Consider the following 18,580-nt stretch of genomic DNA (forward strand, 5'->3'; position numbering starts at 1 on the left):
GAAAAAAAACATTCTCTCTCACCCCCATTTTTCATTCTTTTTTCTTCATGCTCCTCCTATATTATAAGTAATAGGAAGTAAATGAAAATAAAGTGAGGTACCTTGATTGTTTTTGTAGTCTAACTTTTTTTTCACAGACCACTTGAAAATTGCTAAGGGTCTCGGTGTACCATTTAATGATCTTTCCAAATATTGTTTGTACCGTTAGCTAACTATTGTAAAGTGCTTTGGATAAGAGCGCTTTATAAAAAAACATTTGGGTGTGGGTTCTGGCCAGGAGTTAGGATGTGGGAGGAGGCTTAGGGTTGGGGTGTGGAGTCTGGGAGGGAGCTAGGGTGCAGGAGCGGGCTGAGGTGTGGAGTCTGCCCAGGAGTCAGGATGTGGAAAGGGGCTCAGGGCTGGGGCAGAGGGTTGGGGTGTGGAGTGCTTACCTGACACAGCCTCTGTTTGGTGCGAGGGGTGCTGGTGGGGAGGGGGGCGTGCAGGAGCTCCCGTTTGGTGCTCAGGGTGGGGGTGGGGATGGGAGGGTGCAGGAATCAGGGCAGGTGGTGGGGGTGGGGGTGCAGGAGTCAGGGAGGGCAGGGGGTGTGTGGAGGCCGCCCCTGCCCTGAGCAGCTCAGGGCAGGGGGCTAGGGTGTATGTGTGTAGGGGGCAGTGCGCAAGGGTTGGGGGGGAGCTTGGGGCTGGGGCACTCCCAATTGCGGCCGCTGGGTTATCTTAGCTGGCTGGCTGGTGGATGCCTCTCTGCCCCGCCACTGCTCCTGTGGGAGCTGTGGCGGCAGCAGCATGTGAGAGCTGAGACCCCCGCTGGCCTGCCTGCTGCTGCTCCCTTCCCTTGGCTTTTTTCCAGGGGCCGCCAGCAGCAGTGCGCACCAGGGACTGCACCTGCGCTGCCCGGCACCCAGAGAAGCAGGCAGCAGGATATAGGCGCGGACGGACGCACCACCAGTGCTTCCCCTACAGCGCGCCCCCAGCCCGCCCCTCACGTGGCTTGCAGCAGGAGCCCCGGGAGCCAGCAGGAACCCGGCTCGCTGGCAGGGAGAGCGCACCCGACGTTGCGCCTCCGGCACGGCTCTTGAACGGCTCCCTCCTGCTCTCCCCCACAGCGTCTGCCCCCGCACGGGGTGCTGGACGGTGCTCGACTGCCCGGCCCTGGGGCCCCCTGTAGCTGGGGAGGCCCCATACCAGGGCACTGTGTGTTTCATTGTAAATCTGCTCCTGAGCCCGGCTTAAAGTCCCATGAGACTTAAATCTTTTCTACGCACAACATTTAGCTAAACCAATGTAAGAATGGCCTCACAAAAGTATTGCACTAATTTAACTCAGTTGGGGTGAATTGACTTCCAGGGGCATAGGATTTCACCCTTGGTTTCTAAACTGATTTACTTAAACTGTTACAACTTTTTGTCTGCAGACAGGGCCTTAAGCCTGACCTTGGCGTGAAGCACATTCTTAAATACTTTGTAAATAGGGTTGGGATTACTCACATGCTTAAAGTTAAGCATGTGCTTAAGTGTTTTGCTAAATCAGAGCCTCAGTAGTGAAAAGTGGCCCTGGCCACCAATGCAGGTATTTGGGGCCACCAGTCACTACCAACCAACCAACAACAGGCATTTCATGATCTAATTTATCTATGGAGAATCGACATTTTGGAAAAAAATGACCATAGTAATGTTGTGTATTACAAAACTCCAAAGAACCACAGTGGTATTTCACAAGCAATGGCACTGTAATCACGTAATTCTTGAAAATGTGAACTTGTTCTTTGTTTATTGCTTTTCTGTATTATCTTTAATCACAATATCTGAATTAATATTTGAGCAGACTTGTGGTATTATTCTCATGGGAAAAAATGACTGCCATGAAATATTTCGAACCACACTTGAAAACATAAATGCTCAGAAAAAAAACCTGTCATTTGAAAGCTGCTGAGCGTAAAACTTTTTGGTGATATTTTTGCAGCCATTTTGGTCCCAGGATATATGAGAGACAAGGTAGGTAAGATGATATCTTTTATTGGACCAACTTTCGTTGGTGGAAGGTACAATCTTTCAAGCTACACAGAGTTTAAAACTAGTTTTCTGGCCAAACATTTTCCAAAGGCAGGTTCAGCTTTACATTATTTTTTTCTTGGTATACAAGTGGTGAAAAGTAGCTGGAGTACAGGAAGGATCTATCTCAGAGCTCTTATTATTTCTCTTCTCTTTCATTGCTTCCATTAATCTAAAATAAAAATAATTTAGACTGAGAGAATATGGTTACTCTTTGTGAATGGAAAAAAATAACACTTATAAGAAACAATTTAATCTGATCTGCCATGACTACTCTCTGTTTATAACATTTAGAAATACTGGCTAAGGCTGAGCATAGAATGTCTCTTATTATAAAATATAATTCTGGAAATACTGTGAAATCTAAAACTGGCCACCCAGACAACTAGCAATTATCAAATGCTCTCAATACAAATAAAAAAAGTTTCATTTATTAAGATGATATAGCAGACCCTGAGTTTTCCTTGGAGTTCTGGAGTTGAATGTTCCTAAAAGCATGAGTTGGTGGAAATAGACATATTTTCCAGGTTGTTGATCAGACCAAAACCAAAGATCTAAAACCAATGAGATCATCCCCCAAATTATGCCTTGAACAAGAATTACTTAAGATTTGGTGAAGGAGGGCCAAGTTTGCGGGTTATAACGAATGTTTATTATTATTACAGTTTAATGCAACTATAGCAATGGTACTTAAGTAAGGGGACCATATTTCCCTAAACCGAAAATGAGACACTGCCTGGCGTCACCTCTTGCTTGAGCCCTGCCAAACTCAAGGCTGGCCCGAGTCGCCTGGTGTTGCTGCTCACCCGAGCTGACGTCACGGACGTCACAACATTTTTGGCAAAACTGGGCATTTGTCCTGTTCGTTCTTGCCTTAGGGGGACACGGAGGAATATATTGGGCAAACAGGACAAAGGATACTGTCCTGGCCAAAGTGGGACATATGGTCACCCTATCTGTAAGGAGAGAGATGTAGTCTCTTAGGTAGCTAGGATTCTATGACCTAAACCATGACAAGACTTTACAAATCAATTCAGTGTCATTCCTTGCTTACAGTCTGCACAGGTTATTAATAATACAGTTCAAGTACTGTCAAATTATAAACACAGTACAGTGGCACTTCATTTATCCTCACTCTGTTGATCCATATAAAACTTGAATCTCTTACCCACACGGCTAAGCAAAGATTTCATAGTAGAGGCTGGAGAGAGTTCCCAGATTGCTAAGGTGTCCTTATTTTTATAAACTATACTACATGATGTTTAAAAGTACATTATGAAGTATCCGTAATTAATACTGAACTAAATGTATCAATAAAATCAACAATGTGGTGATGCATAATCCTGGGGTTATTTTAATTGTATTTATTAAGTTACTAATTCAGTAAGAGCCTGATCCAAAACTCATTAAAGTCAATGGAGTTTTTCCATTGGATCAGGATCAAAAGTCATCAATTCACAATGAGTCTCCCTATAGATAGATTTTAAGACCGGAAGGAACTATTAGACCATTTAGTCTGACCTCCTGTATAACACAGGTTGTATAATTTCACCTTGTTACCCTTTTATTCAATCCAGTAATTTGTGGTTGGCTAAAGCATAGCATCCCATCTTGATTTGAAGACTCAAAAGACATAGAATCTACTATTTCCCTTGATAATTTGTTCCAATGGTTAATCACGCTTCCTGTTAAAACTATTTATTAGTGTGAATTAAAATGTAGGGGGGAAAAGAGGTTGTTACAAAACCTATTTATGTAATTTTTGTCTTCCCTTAACTCTTATTATGGTCCGCAATTATTTGACCATAATCTCCTCCACTATTAACTGGCAATCCTTCAGTGCTTTAAAAAGGAGCTTCTTCATTAGGAAACCGCTTGAAGACCTCACAAGTTTAAAGCTCAATAATCTTTTCTGAAAGCCAGGGAATAAATTTTATCAGTCAGAGGCCCCACTAAGGTATGTTCTAACTACATGTGCCTAAATCTCTCTGATTATTTCTCAAGAGCAGCATTAATCTTACATCTGTAGAATTAAGTTCTCTGAGAAAATGGACAAAGGAATATGGAAATTCATCTGATGTTTACAGAGGTCACCTGAGCAGTTGTCATGTGAGAGATCTTCCTCTTCAAGCTCCAAGACGACTTAAAGGGAAGTGGGAAAACATTATTCTCTCAAGACAGTTTAAAGAGAAAGGTAGGAGACAGATCATAAGCAGATTGGGATGGGAGAGACTATTGCTTATCACGCTGATTAGTCTGGGAGTACCATGAATGTACCTCCTTATTAAAACCATGAACATCTGAAGTGAGGGGGAAATTGGGAAGAAAAAGGGTTTAACCCCTATTCTGGCTATGCAAACATCGTTGACAAAAGGAGACCATCTTTATATACAAGACCGTTTTACGCTGGCAGTCAATTCAGTCTTTACACAGAGACAAAATTTCTAGTAACTGCTATGTATGATTAATGTCAAATTATCAAGATAGGAACTTACTAGACTTCAGATATAAATCCTTCCCAATTTGCTTCCTGAAACAATATCTACACTACACTCTCACAAGGTTCCTGGTAATATCGTTAATTACAGGTCCTGGGCTGACACATCTGTCATCCAAGTCTCCGGCTAAATTGCTCTGGCACTAGTTCCTCCCATTCTTCCCAGGAACTCTGAGACACCCCAATCTGCTTGCAGCTTTTCTTAGGTGAACCTCAGTGCGGCCTGGCCTTCCTGGGCCCTTTCAGGACCATTTGTGGTCCTGTATGTCTTCTCCTTATGGGTGACCCTGCTCTGTTCTAGCTTGTCTCACTTAGAACAGCTCTGGTCTAGATTTGGCCAAGAATACATAACAAGTCAGTAACCAAGTCAGGATTAAAATTTAGAGGTTCCTGACTCTCAGTTTCATTTTCATGGTCCTATACATCATTTTCATTAGAGATTAACAATTTTGTCTCCATTCATACTGACCTGGGTTGGATATAAGTCAAAACTCTAGAAGTGAACCGCTTCCTAACTCATTATGAATCCCCGAGCCAAGCATTCTGTCATCACAAAGGTTTTGAAAAATTCTGATAAAGCATGTGAGCCTTTTTGGAGTTTCATAGATTCATAGATTCATAGATATTTAGGTCAGAAGGGACCATTATGATCATCTAGTCTGACCTCCTGCACAAAGCAGGCCACAGAATTTCACCCACCACTCATGCGAAAAACCTCTCACCTATGTCTGAGCTATTGAAGTCCTCAGATTGTGGTTTAAAGACTTCAAGGAGCAGAGAATCCTCCAGCAAGTGACCAGTGCCCCATGCTACAGAGGAAGGCGAAAAACCTCCAGGCCTCTTCCAATCTGCTGTTGCTGGAACCCAGTGCCGAGAGGCTGAAAAACAGCTTGAGTTGGTTCGCTACCCGGAGTGCTACACCCAATAATCACAACGGGGTGGAGAAGCAGAAAAGTTTATTTGAAGCTTCAAAAAGGTACAGGGAGATTTGAATCTCAAATCCTGTACACAGAGCAGGAAGTTACACAGCCTTTTATACATCCTTTTTCCCAGCATACTTATCCAATAGCAAGCTGCCCTAAGTATCCAGATAGCCAGCCAATCCAGTTCCCAGCTAGTTCCCTGGTTCTCTGTATCATTTGTTAAACTATACGTAAAGCTGCTTTATTCAGCATTGTTCTTCCATATCTCCCCTGTTTGGCCTTGCTTAGTTTCAGGCAGTCTGACTCTGCAACATAGTGTTGCAGATTCTCAGCATAACTGCTGTGTGTGCCTCCAGGCGGGGGGGCCAAGGACACCTAGGCCTAGTGTGAGAGGGCTTCATCGACATTCGTGGTCTTCCATCCCCTCGAGTTACCTAGTGGCCATGCCCCAGTGTCCCCAACACTGCCCTGGAGGAAAATTCCTTCCTGACCCCAAATATGGCGATCAGCTAAACCCTGAGCATATGAGCAAGATTCACCAGCCAGATACTACAGAAAATTCTTTCCTGGGTAACTCAGATCCCACCCCATCTAATATCCCATCACAGGCCATTGGGCCTATTTACCATGAATATTTAAGTTGGTCCACCCTTACCACAGTGCTGCTCTTCAAAATGTGTCCTGTTATGAAACTGGTACACAACGATAGCCCAGAACAAAATCAGAACCTAATTGGATAGGACTTATTGCTTGAAGTTTCCTTCCAAATCCGCTTCAACTCTCTGGAAACACCAGACATTCCTCAGAGAATAGTAGAGTACAAAAGTTGTCAAAAATAATGAAAGTTTTGCTCCTTTTGTCATTTATTAAAAAGTTTTGGTCCAGCAAAAGCTCCTCTCTGGTCTCATGCCAACAGCTTTTTCAGTAATCATTTGCTAATAATAATCACTTAAGAATTTGGAAGCTGGTTTCACAAGATGTCTTATTTTCTCAAGGAAGAAAAGATATCCAAAATTGGTGATAGTTTGTGAATACCACTGTCCTGATTAAAAACATAAAGGAAAACATAATGTTCTGCATGAATCAGCTACGATAATAGAATGAAGTGATTGTGTTCCTCTGAAGTAAGTTAAGACAGGTGAGAGGTGCATGCTGTCCCATGCCTTGGAAAGGATTTAACTGATATATTAAGATTTTGTGTTAAAGTAAAGGCTTATTGAACAAATCAAACTTTGCCTGGAACCAAATATAATTTGTGTCCTAAGATGCATTAGGTGTCATATAAAACCCAGAATGGATTTTTCAGGAATGGAGTGGGGCCACTACACCAGAGAGAGTGCTCTGCTCTAGAATAAGGGGCTGGTGCACTGAATGTACATCCCCACTTCCCCTCAGACCCTATGCACACAGAGCAGTACTAAGAAGATTAGCTCACACATACAAAGCTATTTAGGCACCTAAATATACAGATCGGTGCCTAACCTGCTTAGGTGCTTTTGAAAATCCCACTAAGTGCCTGTCTGCATCTTCAGATACCTAAATAGCCTTGTAAATCTGGCCCATTCTGTCTGCCCAAGGCACAATCTCCATGGTGCTTTTCCTGAAGAGGTTCAGCTCCACCACCACCCTCTGCTCAGGGCAGTGGCACCAAAGCTACCACTGAGCCCTTAGAGTTTTATTTTTAAAGAATGCCACTTTAAATGATAATGCCTCCCTCTCAAAATATATGCAGCATTCAAAATGTTCTTTTAACTGCCTTGTTGAGTCTATGGTAACCATTACACTACTTTGGCATTGCTCCTTAATAGTCTAGACAGTATTGTTCTTGACGTTTTAAGAAAATATTCAAGGACAAGAGATGAAGGCGGCAGACGAGTAGACACATTTCCAAAACATTTGTTTTTCGCCATACGTTTCTACCACAGGAGGATCATAGAATTTGCCAGACTGGCTGAGACCCAAGGTCCATCTAGAGTAGTATCCTGTCTCCAACAGTGGCCAGCACCAAATGGTTGAGAGAAAAGTTACAACGCTGAAAACAATTCTGAGGCAAATCAGCTGGGATGAAGAATTTAATCAGAATAAATTGAAAGATAATAGGAAATTGTTTATGAACACTTTACTTGATTTCCAAAAAACGATGCTGTGACTAACAGGTTAACGTGATCCTTGGATGCACAAACAGGGTAACTTGCATTGGAGTAGAAAGGTTATTTTATCTCTGTATTTGGCACTGCTGAGACTACTGCTGCAATACTGTGTCCAGTTCTGGTGACCACAATTTAAGAAGGATGTTGATAAACTGGTTCAGAGAAGAGCCACAAGAATGATTAAAGGATTAGAAAACATGTCTTGTGGTGATGGACTCAAGTAGCTCAATCTATTTAGCTTATCAAGGAGAAGGTTAAGGGGTGATTTGATTAAAGTTTATAATTATCTACGAGGGGAACAAATATATGATAATGGGCTCTTCAATCTAGCTGCCAAAGGTATAAAAAGATCCAAAGACTGGAGGTTGAAGCTAGACAAATTCAGATGGGAAATAAGGCATATTTTTTTTTAACAGTCAGGGTAATTAATCATTGGGACAATTTACCAGAGGTCACGGTAGATGCTACAGGAATGGCAATTTTTAAATCAAGATCTGATGTACAAGAGGAAATATTTTGGAGATGTTCTATGGTCTGTGTTATATAGGAGGACAGACTAGATGATCAGAGAAGTCCATTCTGGCATTTGGAATCAATGAATCTACTAAACTTAAATCCATGCATTCCACATAAATAATTGGAAGCTACTGGGTGCACAGTGCTATTGAAAATCAGCCCACTGTCTGACAGTGTGTAATCCAGAAGTAAAAAGTAAAACACATTTTATGATAGTCTGTAGAAAAGTATCAGATAGATTTCCTTGAAAGGAAAGAAATCTAACATGCCACTAAAACACATATTAATACAAAATACATTACATGAGTGAACCATGCTTCCTTTACTCTGAGTGCCATTATTCGTTCATTAATATGCCTAGTGCTATAGTGTTTCCTACTGCTGTTATGTGATGCTTTCACTAAGTAACAGAATAAATAGCTCCAGTACAGTTCTATTTTGTCTCTGTTTCTTGAAAAACATTTTTGGCCTCTCAACCTTTATCGGAGACTCAGCCTCATGTGAGGTTGTATATCATGTTTCGCACATACTCTGATTCCCCTCGGGTGTTATAAACTGTACTTTGGGCACAATGAGGGAAGAGTTGTTCCTCCTCATGGAGTTGTTCCTCCTCATGGAGTTGTTCCGCCTCATGGAGTTGCGTTTCCGCAGAGAGTTTTGATGAGACAGCTCACTTTTCTGAAGAGTCTGGATGAGAATGGAAGGCTTTTCATCCAGCTCCCTAGCGCTGCACCGCGGAGCTGCTACCTTGATCGTGTTGCCAAACTTGGAGTAATCAACCGCATACACGCCTTCCTCTTCCGTTACGATGGGCACAAAGCGGTGACCCCACAGGATCTCCTCTGCTATGTAAGATGTTCTTGCTTGCGTGGTGATGCCAGTGGTTTCTACTACTCCTTCAAGTACCACTATAAGTTCTAAATCTTGGTTGACAAGGTCACTAGCAGAGATATCATAGAGAGGACTCCGCTTGTCTATGACATGGCAAATGATCAATGGAGCCACCAGGAAAATGTTATTGCTTTCAATAGGGTTATCCACCGGGATGTCTTGCTGATGTATAGGGATGATCTCCCCTTCGGGCGTAGTCGTCTTCCTCACTACCTGTATTCTCACCGAGGCACTGATGATCATGCTTTTCCTCAGGTCTCCCACTCTGAACATGAAGCAAAGTCTGCCATTACGAATGGCAATCACCGCATGCCGGCTGAAAATCAAGGTCTCTGCCCTTCTGTGAGCTTGGGCAGTTTTCATAAATATGCAGCCCAGCATGACGGCATTGATAATCAAACCTACGATGTTCTGCAGAATCAGGACAGTGATGGCCATGGGACATTCTTCTGTCATCATTCTGCCTCCAAAACCAATGGTCACTTGAACTTCAATGGAAAAGAGGAAAGCAGAAGTGAAAGACCTACAGAGAAAGTTGCATACAATTAGTTATCTAAATACTTCAAGTAGAAAAGTTAACAGTGTACACTGAATAGGAAGCAACAAGAGGCCTCATTCTTGCAATTGTTGCACACTTAAAACTCCCATTAACTTCCATGGCAGTTTTGCATGCTCAACATTTGCAGGAGCAAGACCCATTGTTTAATGGTCAAAGGACAGACCTGATTGCCTGGAAATCCTGAATACTACCATTGACTCTCTCTCTGGCCTTGGCTCTCTTTCTCTTCACCTAACCTCCCTGCCTAATGGTCCATATTCTTCTCCATATCAGCAGGCAGAGAGCTCTAACTCTTGTTCTTTTCTTTCTTTTCTTTCTCTCCACCCAATGAAACCTCTGAGTCAGGAGTGCCACACCTTCCATTTCCACAGCATTGGAGGGGGGGCGTGGAGGAGGGAGTGTGGAGGATATGGTTGACTTTTCTAGATTCTCCCACTCTCCAAACCAGTGAGGGGAAGTAGTGCAGTGAGTACAACCTGAGTTAACTTACACTACTTTCCCCTCTGCACTTTTTAGCCCCACCAGTGGGCTTTGGGGACAGTCACACTAGGGGAACCCCTAGAAGCATGGCTCCTGCAGTAACCATGCTGTTCATGAGTGAGAGTAAGCCAGTGAGGCTAGGCAGCTGAATGAATACAATGGGCCTCTACACTCATTCCCTTCATCTCCCAAAGGTTGGGCGTAGTTTGACCTAGTGTTTTGGTTCAAGGCACTGTCAAGATAAGGCCAGCTTCAAAATTTAAATCTGGATCTAGTTTTGTAACTTATATGTGAATGCTACATAAGTAGAAAGTGGATTATTTATTGGACATGCCATACATGGAATCTTATATTGATACATATGAACAAATACGATAATGGCCCTTTTCATATATTACAGTCCACCCAGATGTAACATCTACATATATAATGGAATTATGTTAATGAAATATATATGTCCTTTCCACAAAGGTAAATCTGAATCATACTTTGTTTCAGGTTTGGTTTTGCAAGAACAAAACCTGATCAACTCTTAACTAACTATTTGGGCAGGTCTACACTACAGCCGGGATCGAGGCTCTGAGATCGATCCACCAGAGGTCAATTTAGCGGGTCTAGTGAAGACCCACTAAACCAAAAGCAGATCGCTCTCCAGTCGACCTCTGTACTCTACCCCCGATGAGAAGAGTAAGGTAAGTCAATGGGAGAGTTTCTCCCGTCGACCCCCCGTGGTGTAGACCCCACGATAACTCAACCTAAGGTACGTCAACTCCAGCTACGTTATTCATGTAGCTGGAATTGCATAGCATAGGTTGACTTACTGCGGTAGTGTAGACATAGCCTTTGACTATGTCTTCAGGATAAGTTGGAACAGTCCTTCGAACTACTAGAGGACCAGGAGTCACGAAAAGAATTCAAAACGTTTTATAGCACATGCAAAATCAGGGAGATTTTTTCTGTGGAAAGAGAAAACTCATCTTAAAGGAAGTGACTCCCAGTAATGAGACTGCTGAGTTCTCGCTAGCTCTAATCCAAATTTGATAAGCATGTTTAAAAACCAGGGGCTTTTAAAAGCTTTTCATTCTTGGGAGTCACCACTAATGTGGTGTGTTTTTATGGGTTTTTTGTTTTTGTTTTTGGCACGTAGTTCTAAAGAATTCAGGAATGAAGGGGTTAATATGGTATTTAATGGAACTAGTGAAAGGGTGACGAATATTCAGCTGCATGCAGAGCGAAGTGAATGGCTGCAACTTCAAATACTCTAATTTCCTTTAAAAATGATTTATTTGAAAAAGAATCCACATTTTTATAGTGTAAACTCAGTCCTTCAGGAAACTACGGTCTAGCAAGCTGAGCATGTGAACACAGAAGTAAAAGCCAGGGAGCTGCTAATTGTAATAATCCCAAGTCTGTCACTGATTCCCATTTCAGCTTTGGCAACAATCTGCCTGTCTGGAATATGGGCAAGATACCAATATTTACCCTACCATGGAGGGGTGTGGTTAATAGTTATGTAGCACTTGGAAAACATAAAGTGCTCTATGAGTACTAAGTGTTGATTACAAATTTCAAACCCAGGTGTCTCTTAAAGCCACATTTTAGCACCTACATGGAAAGATTTTAGTTAGATGTCTAATATGGTTTAAGAGCCTAACTTTAGGCACACAGGCTTTAAAATTTTGGCTATTATTAATTTTTATTTTGACTGTATATAGTGACAAGATCAAATATTTGTTTTAGATCAGATAATCAGTTTTTCTTCTTAAAAATATTAGTGACAATATTTTTGTTCCATAACTTTGTTGGAATAGGTAGCCAGTTTTAACAGAACAGAATCATTTATTGCCAATGAAAAATTACTTTTCATGACTAGAAGATAGATGGTTGTCTACCTTTTGGCCTGAAACACTCCAGATACTAATACCATATGACAACATGTGCTCTTTGTCATGTGCTAAAGCAAAAAGTTATGTTCATCCTTCATTCACTTCAGTTCAGTGGCGCTGGAACATTTTTAATAGTGGAGGTGCTGAAAGCCAGCCCCCTAAGCCCTGTCCAACTCCCCCTCCCCAGCTGAGGCTGAGAGCAAAGCCCCGGGCACAGAGTGGCAGCAGACCCCAGGGTGGCAGCAGAGCTGGGCCTGGGGCGGCAGCCGAGACTCTGGGTGCGGGGCGGGCAACCAGGACCCCAGGCAAGGGGTCGGCAGCTGAGACCCCTGGGATGCTGCAGCACCCCTCGCACCCATAGTTCCCATGCCTATGTTTCAGTTAGTTATAACTGGGGGAGGGATAGCTCAGTGGTTTGAGCATTGGCCTGCTCAACCCAGGGTTGTGAGTTCAATCCTTGAGGGGGCCATTTAGGGATCTGGGGCAAAAATTGAGGATTGGTCCTGCTTTGAGCAGGGGGTTGGACTAGATGATCTCCTGAGGTCCCTTCCAACCCTGATATTCTATGAATAACCTTCACATTTCCCTTGCAGTAAAATGTAGTGACCTCACTGGAATTGTTTGAATAGGGATTTTGTATCTTAAATCCTGCATGGATTGGTGGAGGCTTAACAATGGTAATGCCAGTGGATGGAATAGAGAGAAGACCAGAACCTTGGTCTGGATAGAGAGAAGACCAGCCCCTTTGCACCACACTGGCAGCAGAAAGCAGCCATAAACCTGCCTGAAGCAGACAGTTAAGCAGTCTTCTAGTGTACGGGACTACTAGGGACATGCCTGGAGGCATGGCTTAAAAGCTGTTGTGCTCACGTGACCCCCAGCTGGCATAAGGCCGAATATCATGCGGATTCCTCAAAAAACATGAATCAGTGTGAACTTTAGTGCATGTGCGTTCCGTTGCCATGAAATGTCCTCTGGGAAGGGGATGTCCGGGGTAGCAGCCAGCAAGAAAGTCCCATAGGAGAGGCTCCATTGGAGCCGTGCTGCTGCTTTGAAGCTGAAAGGCAAGGCAGGGAGTCCCAGACCAAATGTGGAAAGCTCAGTGCCCAATGGCCCTTCCTTCCGGCAGATCCCCTGAGAGCAGCAGGTTTGTGGGATGGAGCCCTTTCTGCTGCTGCAAACCCTGCCCCGCCTTTCCTTGAACAATAGAGAGGAGATGCCATGAAAAAGGAGCCTGACAGAGTTCCCTCACAGAGGTGATCTGAGCCATAATTGCTCATTTCAGAAGCTCTGGCTTGCAGCTAGTTCCTAAGAATGAACAAATGAAAAATCAATCAATGTAATGAAGTTTAGTCCAGCTTGGAAGGGGAATAGCCCCACTTAGGAAAGCAGAATAAAAACAAGGGAAAGGGTGAAGAACATCATCCTTTTTAGGCCAGAAATAATACCACTTGGAATTTTGTACATGCTATCATGGTGTTTGCATCACCGAGACAGAGAGGGAGATAAAAGTGGACACTCAGATATTATGAGTCTACTTCTATACCACCTTGCCCCTTGTGTGGTCCCAACAACAATGCAAAGTGTATGCAAAATGCATGCAAAATGCAGCCATTCTGATTCAGTAGCATTGTACACCCACCTTGCACTGGCATAAATGACAGGGCAATGGTTAATCAGGCTCTTTCTGTTCAAAGAACGAGTACTATAAATATGGATCTTATTCAACATATCACAGAATGGTCTCATTGCTTGCTCCTATTAATGTTAGCTCTTTGGAGTCTGTAAATATACTGCGTATATGTGGAATTCCCTCCTGATCAGTCATTTGGCTGATGCTCTGGAAAATGCTCTGGGAGTTGTGTTGGTAGTAAAAGGAAAAGAACACACTCCTGTGACCCCTATCGTAGCACTCTGGTAGTGTTTTTCACATTAGCTCTTGTTGTCTGAGATAAATACTGATGCAGTGTGTCACAGCACTTGTCCCGTAATTAAAATTGATAGCCTAAATCTTCATAAGTGACTAATGATTTTGGGTACTTCCATTTTTGGCTTCCCAACTAAAGACATCAAAAAGAGGCCTAATATTCAGATGCTTTCCATTCTCTGGAACTCAAGCCTCACTAAGGTGTCATAAGTTGGACAAGCCAGAAAATGAAGCACCCAAATTCAGTAAAAAGAAAAGGAGTACTTGTGGCACCTTAGAGACTAACACATTTATTTGAGCATAAGCTTTCGTGAGCTACAGCTCACTTCACTTTTCTTTTTGCGAATACAGACTAACACGGCTGCTACTCTGAAACCAAATTCAGTAGACATCTTTGAAAGTTTGGACTGATTTTCCGAAGCCAAAATATAGTTCTCAAGATAAGCCATTTCTTGTTGTGTCATGGTATGAAATTCACTATGGACCACACTGTGTTCAAGATAGTGTTATTGATGTAGACAGGACTAAACAATTTACAACACACACCTAAGGGCCACTTTGTTGAAGCAGACTCTATCTTTACAGATACGGAAAGTTATCAACATACTGTAGAGACATTTGAAAAGCAGCAGGGTCTCTGTCACTATCAGCTTTTGGGAGATCTGGTAAGGCATCAAAGAATTCTGAGGTATGATATTTCCCAAGCCTGGGGGGCTTGCAGGAATTGGTGGAACCTAGTGGAGAACACTCAACTTTTCAGTTGTCTATACTGTACAGAACAGTTCAAGTAAACCAAAGCCTAGTTTTAGGCTTGGGCAGCGTGGCATTTACATCATTGCTATTCCTTATACCTCCTACTGTACTTTACCTGACACATGTCACACATGGTGTCCATTTAGTACTGCCTGTACAATTCTCGGTGCTAGCATCCATGTCTCCATGGGCAAAAGCCACCAGCCACCACATCATGGCAAAGAGCAACCAGCTGCACAGGAAGGACATGGTAAAGATCACCAGCGTGTGGCGCCACTTCAGGTCCACCAGGGTGGTGAAGATGTCTTGCAAGAAGCGGCCCTGCTCGCGGATGTTCTTGTGAGCCAAATTGCACGCCCCGCTCTTGGCGATGAAACGAGCTTTGCGGGGCTGGTCCCGGATGCGTGGCTTGCGAAGGTTCTCAGCAGCAATCCGTGCCAGCACATATTCTTCAGGGATGATACTCTTCCTGGCCAACATCTTCCTGCCACCATAGTCCACCTAGCAGGACACAAGTGCTTTTCCACTGGTCTCCCTTTTGTCCCTTATCTGTCCTCCTACATCCTGAGGAAAGAAAGAACAAGATCTAGTTTGCCATCTATTTCCCATTTTTCCCAGACAATAAAAATGATAGGAATGTGGAGTAGATGGCCCTCATGGGAACAGCTGTTAAGTTAAATGTCTCTTTAAGATTATTCTACAGTGCTATTATATGCTCATTTTAGACTGTGATTGCTATAAAGGCAGTTAGGGACAAATCCTAAAAGGAATAAAAATAGTGATTTATTTTGGACACTGGTAGTGAGGAAAGCCACAGAAAGGACTTATAACTGTGGACCAAAGTAAATAATGATCCATGCTTTAAGGCCAGATCCTATCGAGACACTTAACCATGCAGCAACTGCACACAAGTAATTACTCTGCTCAATGGAAGTACTCATGTGAGTAAGTGTTACTTGCATGCTAACGAATTTGCAGACTGTGACCCTTATTTAACAAGGGTCAGATAGTGGAGCTCACCTAGGTGGCCCTTTCCAAATAGCCCTACTGAAGTCAGTAAGACCGCTGGTATGTTACTGACTCACATGAATAAGTGCTGCACAGTCTGGTCCCAAAGCATCATGTATTTAACATTAAAATAGAGATGTGTGGGGAAATATCACATTACCTGGCTGGGAAATTATTGACCATTTGTTGAGCTAGGCAGGGGGGATTTTTCTCCCTCCAAATCAAGCAAATAATAATAATGAAAATTAAAATAAATATTGTATTTTGTATAATTAAATATGCATGCGATCAAAATCACAAAAAGCTGGTCTGGCACTGAAAATCTGCACGGGTGCTTTGCACTCACACCCAGCAATCATCCTAATGCACCTCAACTTCACCTCATCTCCAGCTTTTTTTGTTTTTTGCTCAAATGTTAGAATGAATACGATGCAACCCTAAATACATAGAATATGTGTAAATTAACAAAAACAAAATCCCCTCCGTACCCTCTCCCAACCCGACCTAAACGAGTGGGCGGCGGCGGGGGGCGGAGGGTTGGGGGGGATCAATTTCTGGAGACCTCACACTTGAAGTCGAAATCGCTTTACCAGGAGAGAAAACGCCCCACTGTTGATCAGTCCATTTCAAAGGGAGAACGACGCCTGCAGGCACCTGATCTTACTTTGGTCGGCTTGTTTAAGGGGAGGAGATCTCTGACGAGGAAGTGCAAAGACCCCCAGAAGGAGAGCTGCAACTTACGAAAATCCCGAGCAGGAGTCGGAACGCTGGCTCAGAGCCCCGGAGCCGCCTGGCATCGCCTCGCAGCCGACTGGACGCCCACCCCACCCGGGCAGCAGCAGCAGAAGCCGGGCGCGGAGATCCTTCTCCAGGGGGCTGGGGGGAGGCTGGCTTCGTGCTGCGGTACAGGACAAGTTCAGGAAGCCGATGTCTCGGGCTCCCCCGGGCGGCTTCCTTCCCCGCGGGGCTCCAGGGGGAGGTGATGCTCAGCAAGGCAGCCGGTTGTGTAAGGATCTATTCTGTGACGGGTTGTCTGTCCCGCAGCGGCGGGGCGGCAGGCAGCCCCCGGCGGAAGTGCGGCGGTCAAGGGGAGTGTGCTGAAGCGGTGTGTGGAACGGGGGGAGTGGGGGGGGGGAGAGAAAAAGGGGGGGCAGATCACAGCCCCGCACCCCAAACACTTAAACAGCGCCCAGCTTTTTTTTTTTTTTTTTGGAAGGAGGTTGTTCTGGAATCCGAAACTCCATCGACGCACAGGGGGATTTGATTTCCTTCTTAAACTATAAAGGTCAGGATAACAGGGCACTGCTCCTGAAGTCCCTACTCAGGCAAAACTCCCTTCTACTCAGTGGGCGATTTGCCTGTGTAAAGACTATAGGGGCTGACCCTCAATGCTCTTCCCCAAGTCATATAATAAGGCAGGGTAACATTGTCCGAAGCACCCACATGACATTGCAGCCTAAGTCCCATTTTCAAAAGCGACTTAGGCGCTCAGGAGTCTAAATACCAGGAAAAGCTGGACTCTTCTCCGCTTTCAAGTTGAAAAATCTCCCCCAGTAACCCTATAGAGACTTCAGTTTCAATTGAAAGTCAATGGGACGTAGGTTCTTAAGTGCCTAAAAGTCATTTTTGAAAATGAAACTTCAGAACTTTGGTACTAAACCTTTTAAACCTGACATGAAAAAGTTGAATAGGGATGTTAAAGCTCTGGCAAATCATTTTAAATATAAAAGAATTAAATAACAGAATTATTTAAATTAGATTTTAGATTACTATTATTGTTTTCATTATCTAATTGAAAGACTTCTATTAAAACCAGCCAATCAGCCAAAAAGCTGATAAAATGAAACCCCTTCTCTAGCCTATATTTTTGTAATCTCATTTACATTGATTATGTTATAGTTCTAATAATGTCTTACATCTTTAAAGACCCTGTCAGGTATTTTTGTTTCTGTGGCAAAACCCTTAAAATATATTTGAATAGTAGATTTAGCTTTTTAGGCTTGCTCCAAAGCCCACTGAATTCAATTGGAGTCTTCTCTGTGCTCTGCAAAACTCTCCTGGAAGTCAGGATTCACTTGAAGGATCCAGCTCTTTAACAGTAGCTCACATTTTCTTGCTTCTCAAATGAGTTAGACTTGCCCGCAGTCTCACTGCCTGGAGATATACAACAACGTCCTGACTGCAGCAAAACTGTGAAATGTGTTTTATTTCTCTCTCTAGCTGTCAGGGGGGTTTTGCTCTTTATAAACTGATGTACTCTTTGTTCTTCCTACTACAAACCAGGCTACTGAATTTGATGAGATAACTGACATGCGTAACATTAAGCATGTATGCATACGCGTTTGCACAAGGCCAAAATCTGTCATGATTTTTGCTGCCCCTTTGCCACTGACTTCATTACTTTGCCTGCTGCTGCAATAGGAGACTTTGTTTGACAGTATGCATTGATGAAGTGAGCTATAGCTCACGAAAGCTTATGCTCAAATAAATTGGTTAGTCTCTAAGGTGCCACAAGTACTCCTTTTCTTTTTGCGAATACAGACTGACAGGGCTGCTACTCTGAAACCTGTTTTTAGCACCAAACTCCCATTAATTTGAATGGGTGCAGAATAGGCCTATTCTCATGGTTAGCTGGTGTAACAGGTACTGAAAGATGTGAGATGGACACAGGAGAAAGTGTGCATGGACAGGGATACTTAAAAAAACATAAGCAATGAAATAAAGCATCCCTCTCACACACAAGTTAAAGGTTATAATTTTGGCAATTTCTCAGCTTCTCATGTTTAATCAAATTTACTTTCTAGGAAAACTGAGATTTTCCCCCCATGTAGGAAGAATAAACAGAACCCCAGCTTCATAAAAGGATCTAAATTTAGATTTTAATGAAGCAAAGTGTACCCATGCTACTCTGCATTGTGTCTGATTAACTCCTTTGTACC

The 18,580-nt window shown here is 43.2% G+C and overlaps 1 protein-coding gene across 1 annotated transcript; it reads right to left on the reverse strand.

The window, feature by feature from the left end:
- Positions 1-3,462: 3,462 nt before the first annotated feature.
- KCNJ8 (potassium inwardly rectifying channel subfamily J member 8) lies at positions 3,463-16,677 on the reverse strand. The gene is made up of 3 exons (XM_084637739.1): positions 16,383-16,677; positions 14,749-15,197; positions 3,463-9,551 (listed from the first exon to the last, which is right to left on the reverse strand). Exons 2-3 carry the CDS (start codon positions 15,111-15,113, stop codon positions 8,651-8,653), a joined length of 1,266 nt encoding a protein of 421 aa, XP_084493865.1. The 5' UTR covers positions 15,114-15,197; positions 16,383-16,677; the 3' UTR covers positions 3,463-8,650.
- Between the last annotated feature and the right edge of the window lie 1,903 nt (positions 16,678-18,580).

The sequence above is a fragment of the Lepidochelys olivacea genome, assembly GCF_965140295.1.
Source record: "Lepidochelys olivacea isolate rLepOli2 genome assembly, chromosome: 1".
NCBI lineage: Eukaryota > Metazoa > Chordata > Testudines > Cheloniidae > Lepidochelys > Lepidochelys olivacea.

Excerpts from the sequence above, each read along its gene's own strand:
- KCNJ8 (XM_084637739.1), bottom strand. The coding sequence starts at position 15,113 with ATGTTGGCCAGGAAGAGTATCATCCCTGAAGAATATGTGCTGGCACGG. Across the intron at positions 9,552-14,748 it reads CCATGTGTGACATGTGTCAG|GTCTTTCACTTCTGCTTTCC; the intron begins GTAAAGTACAGT and ends CTTTCTCTGTAG.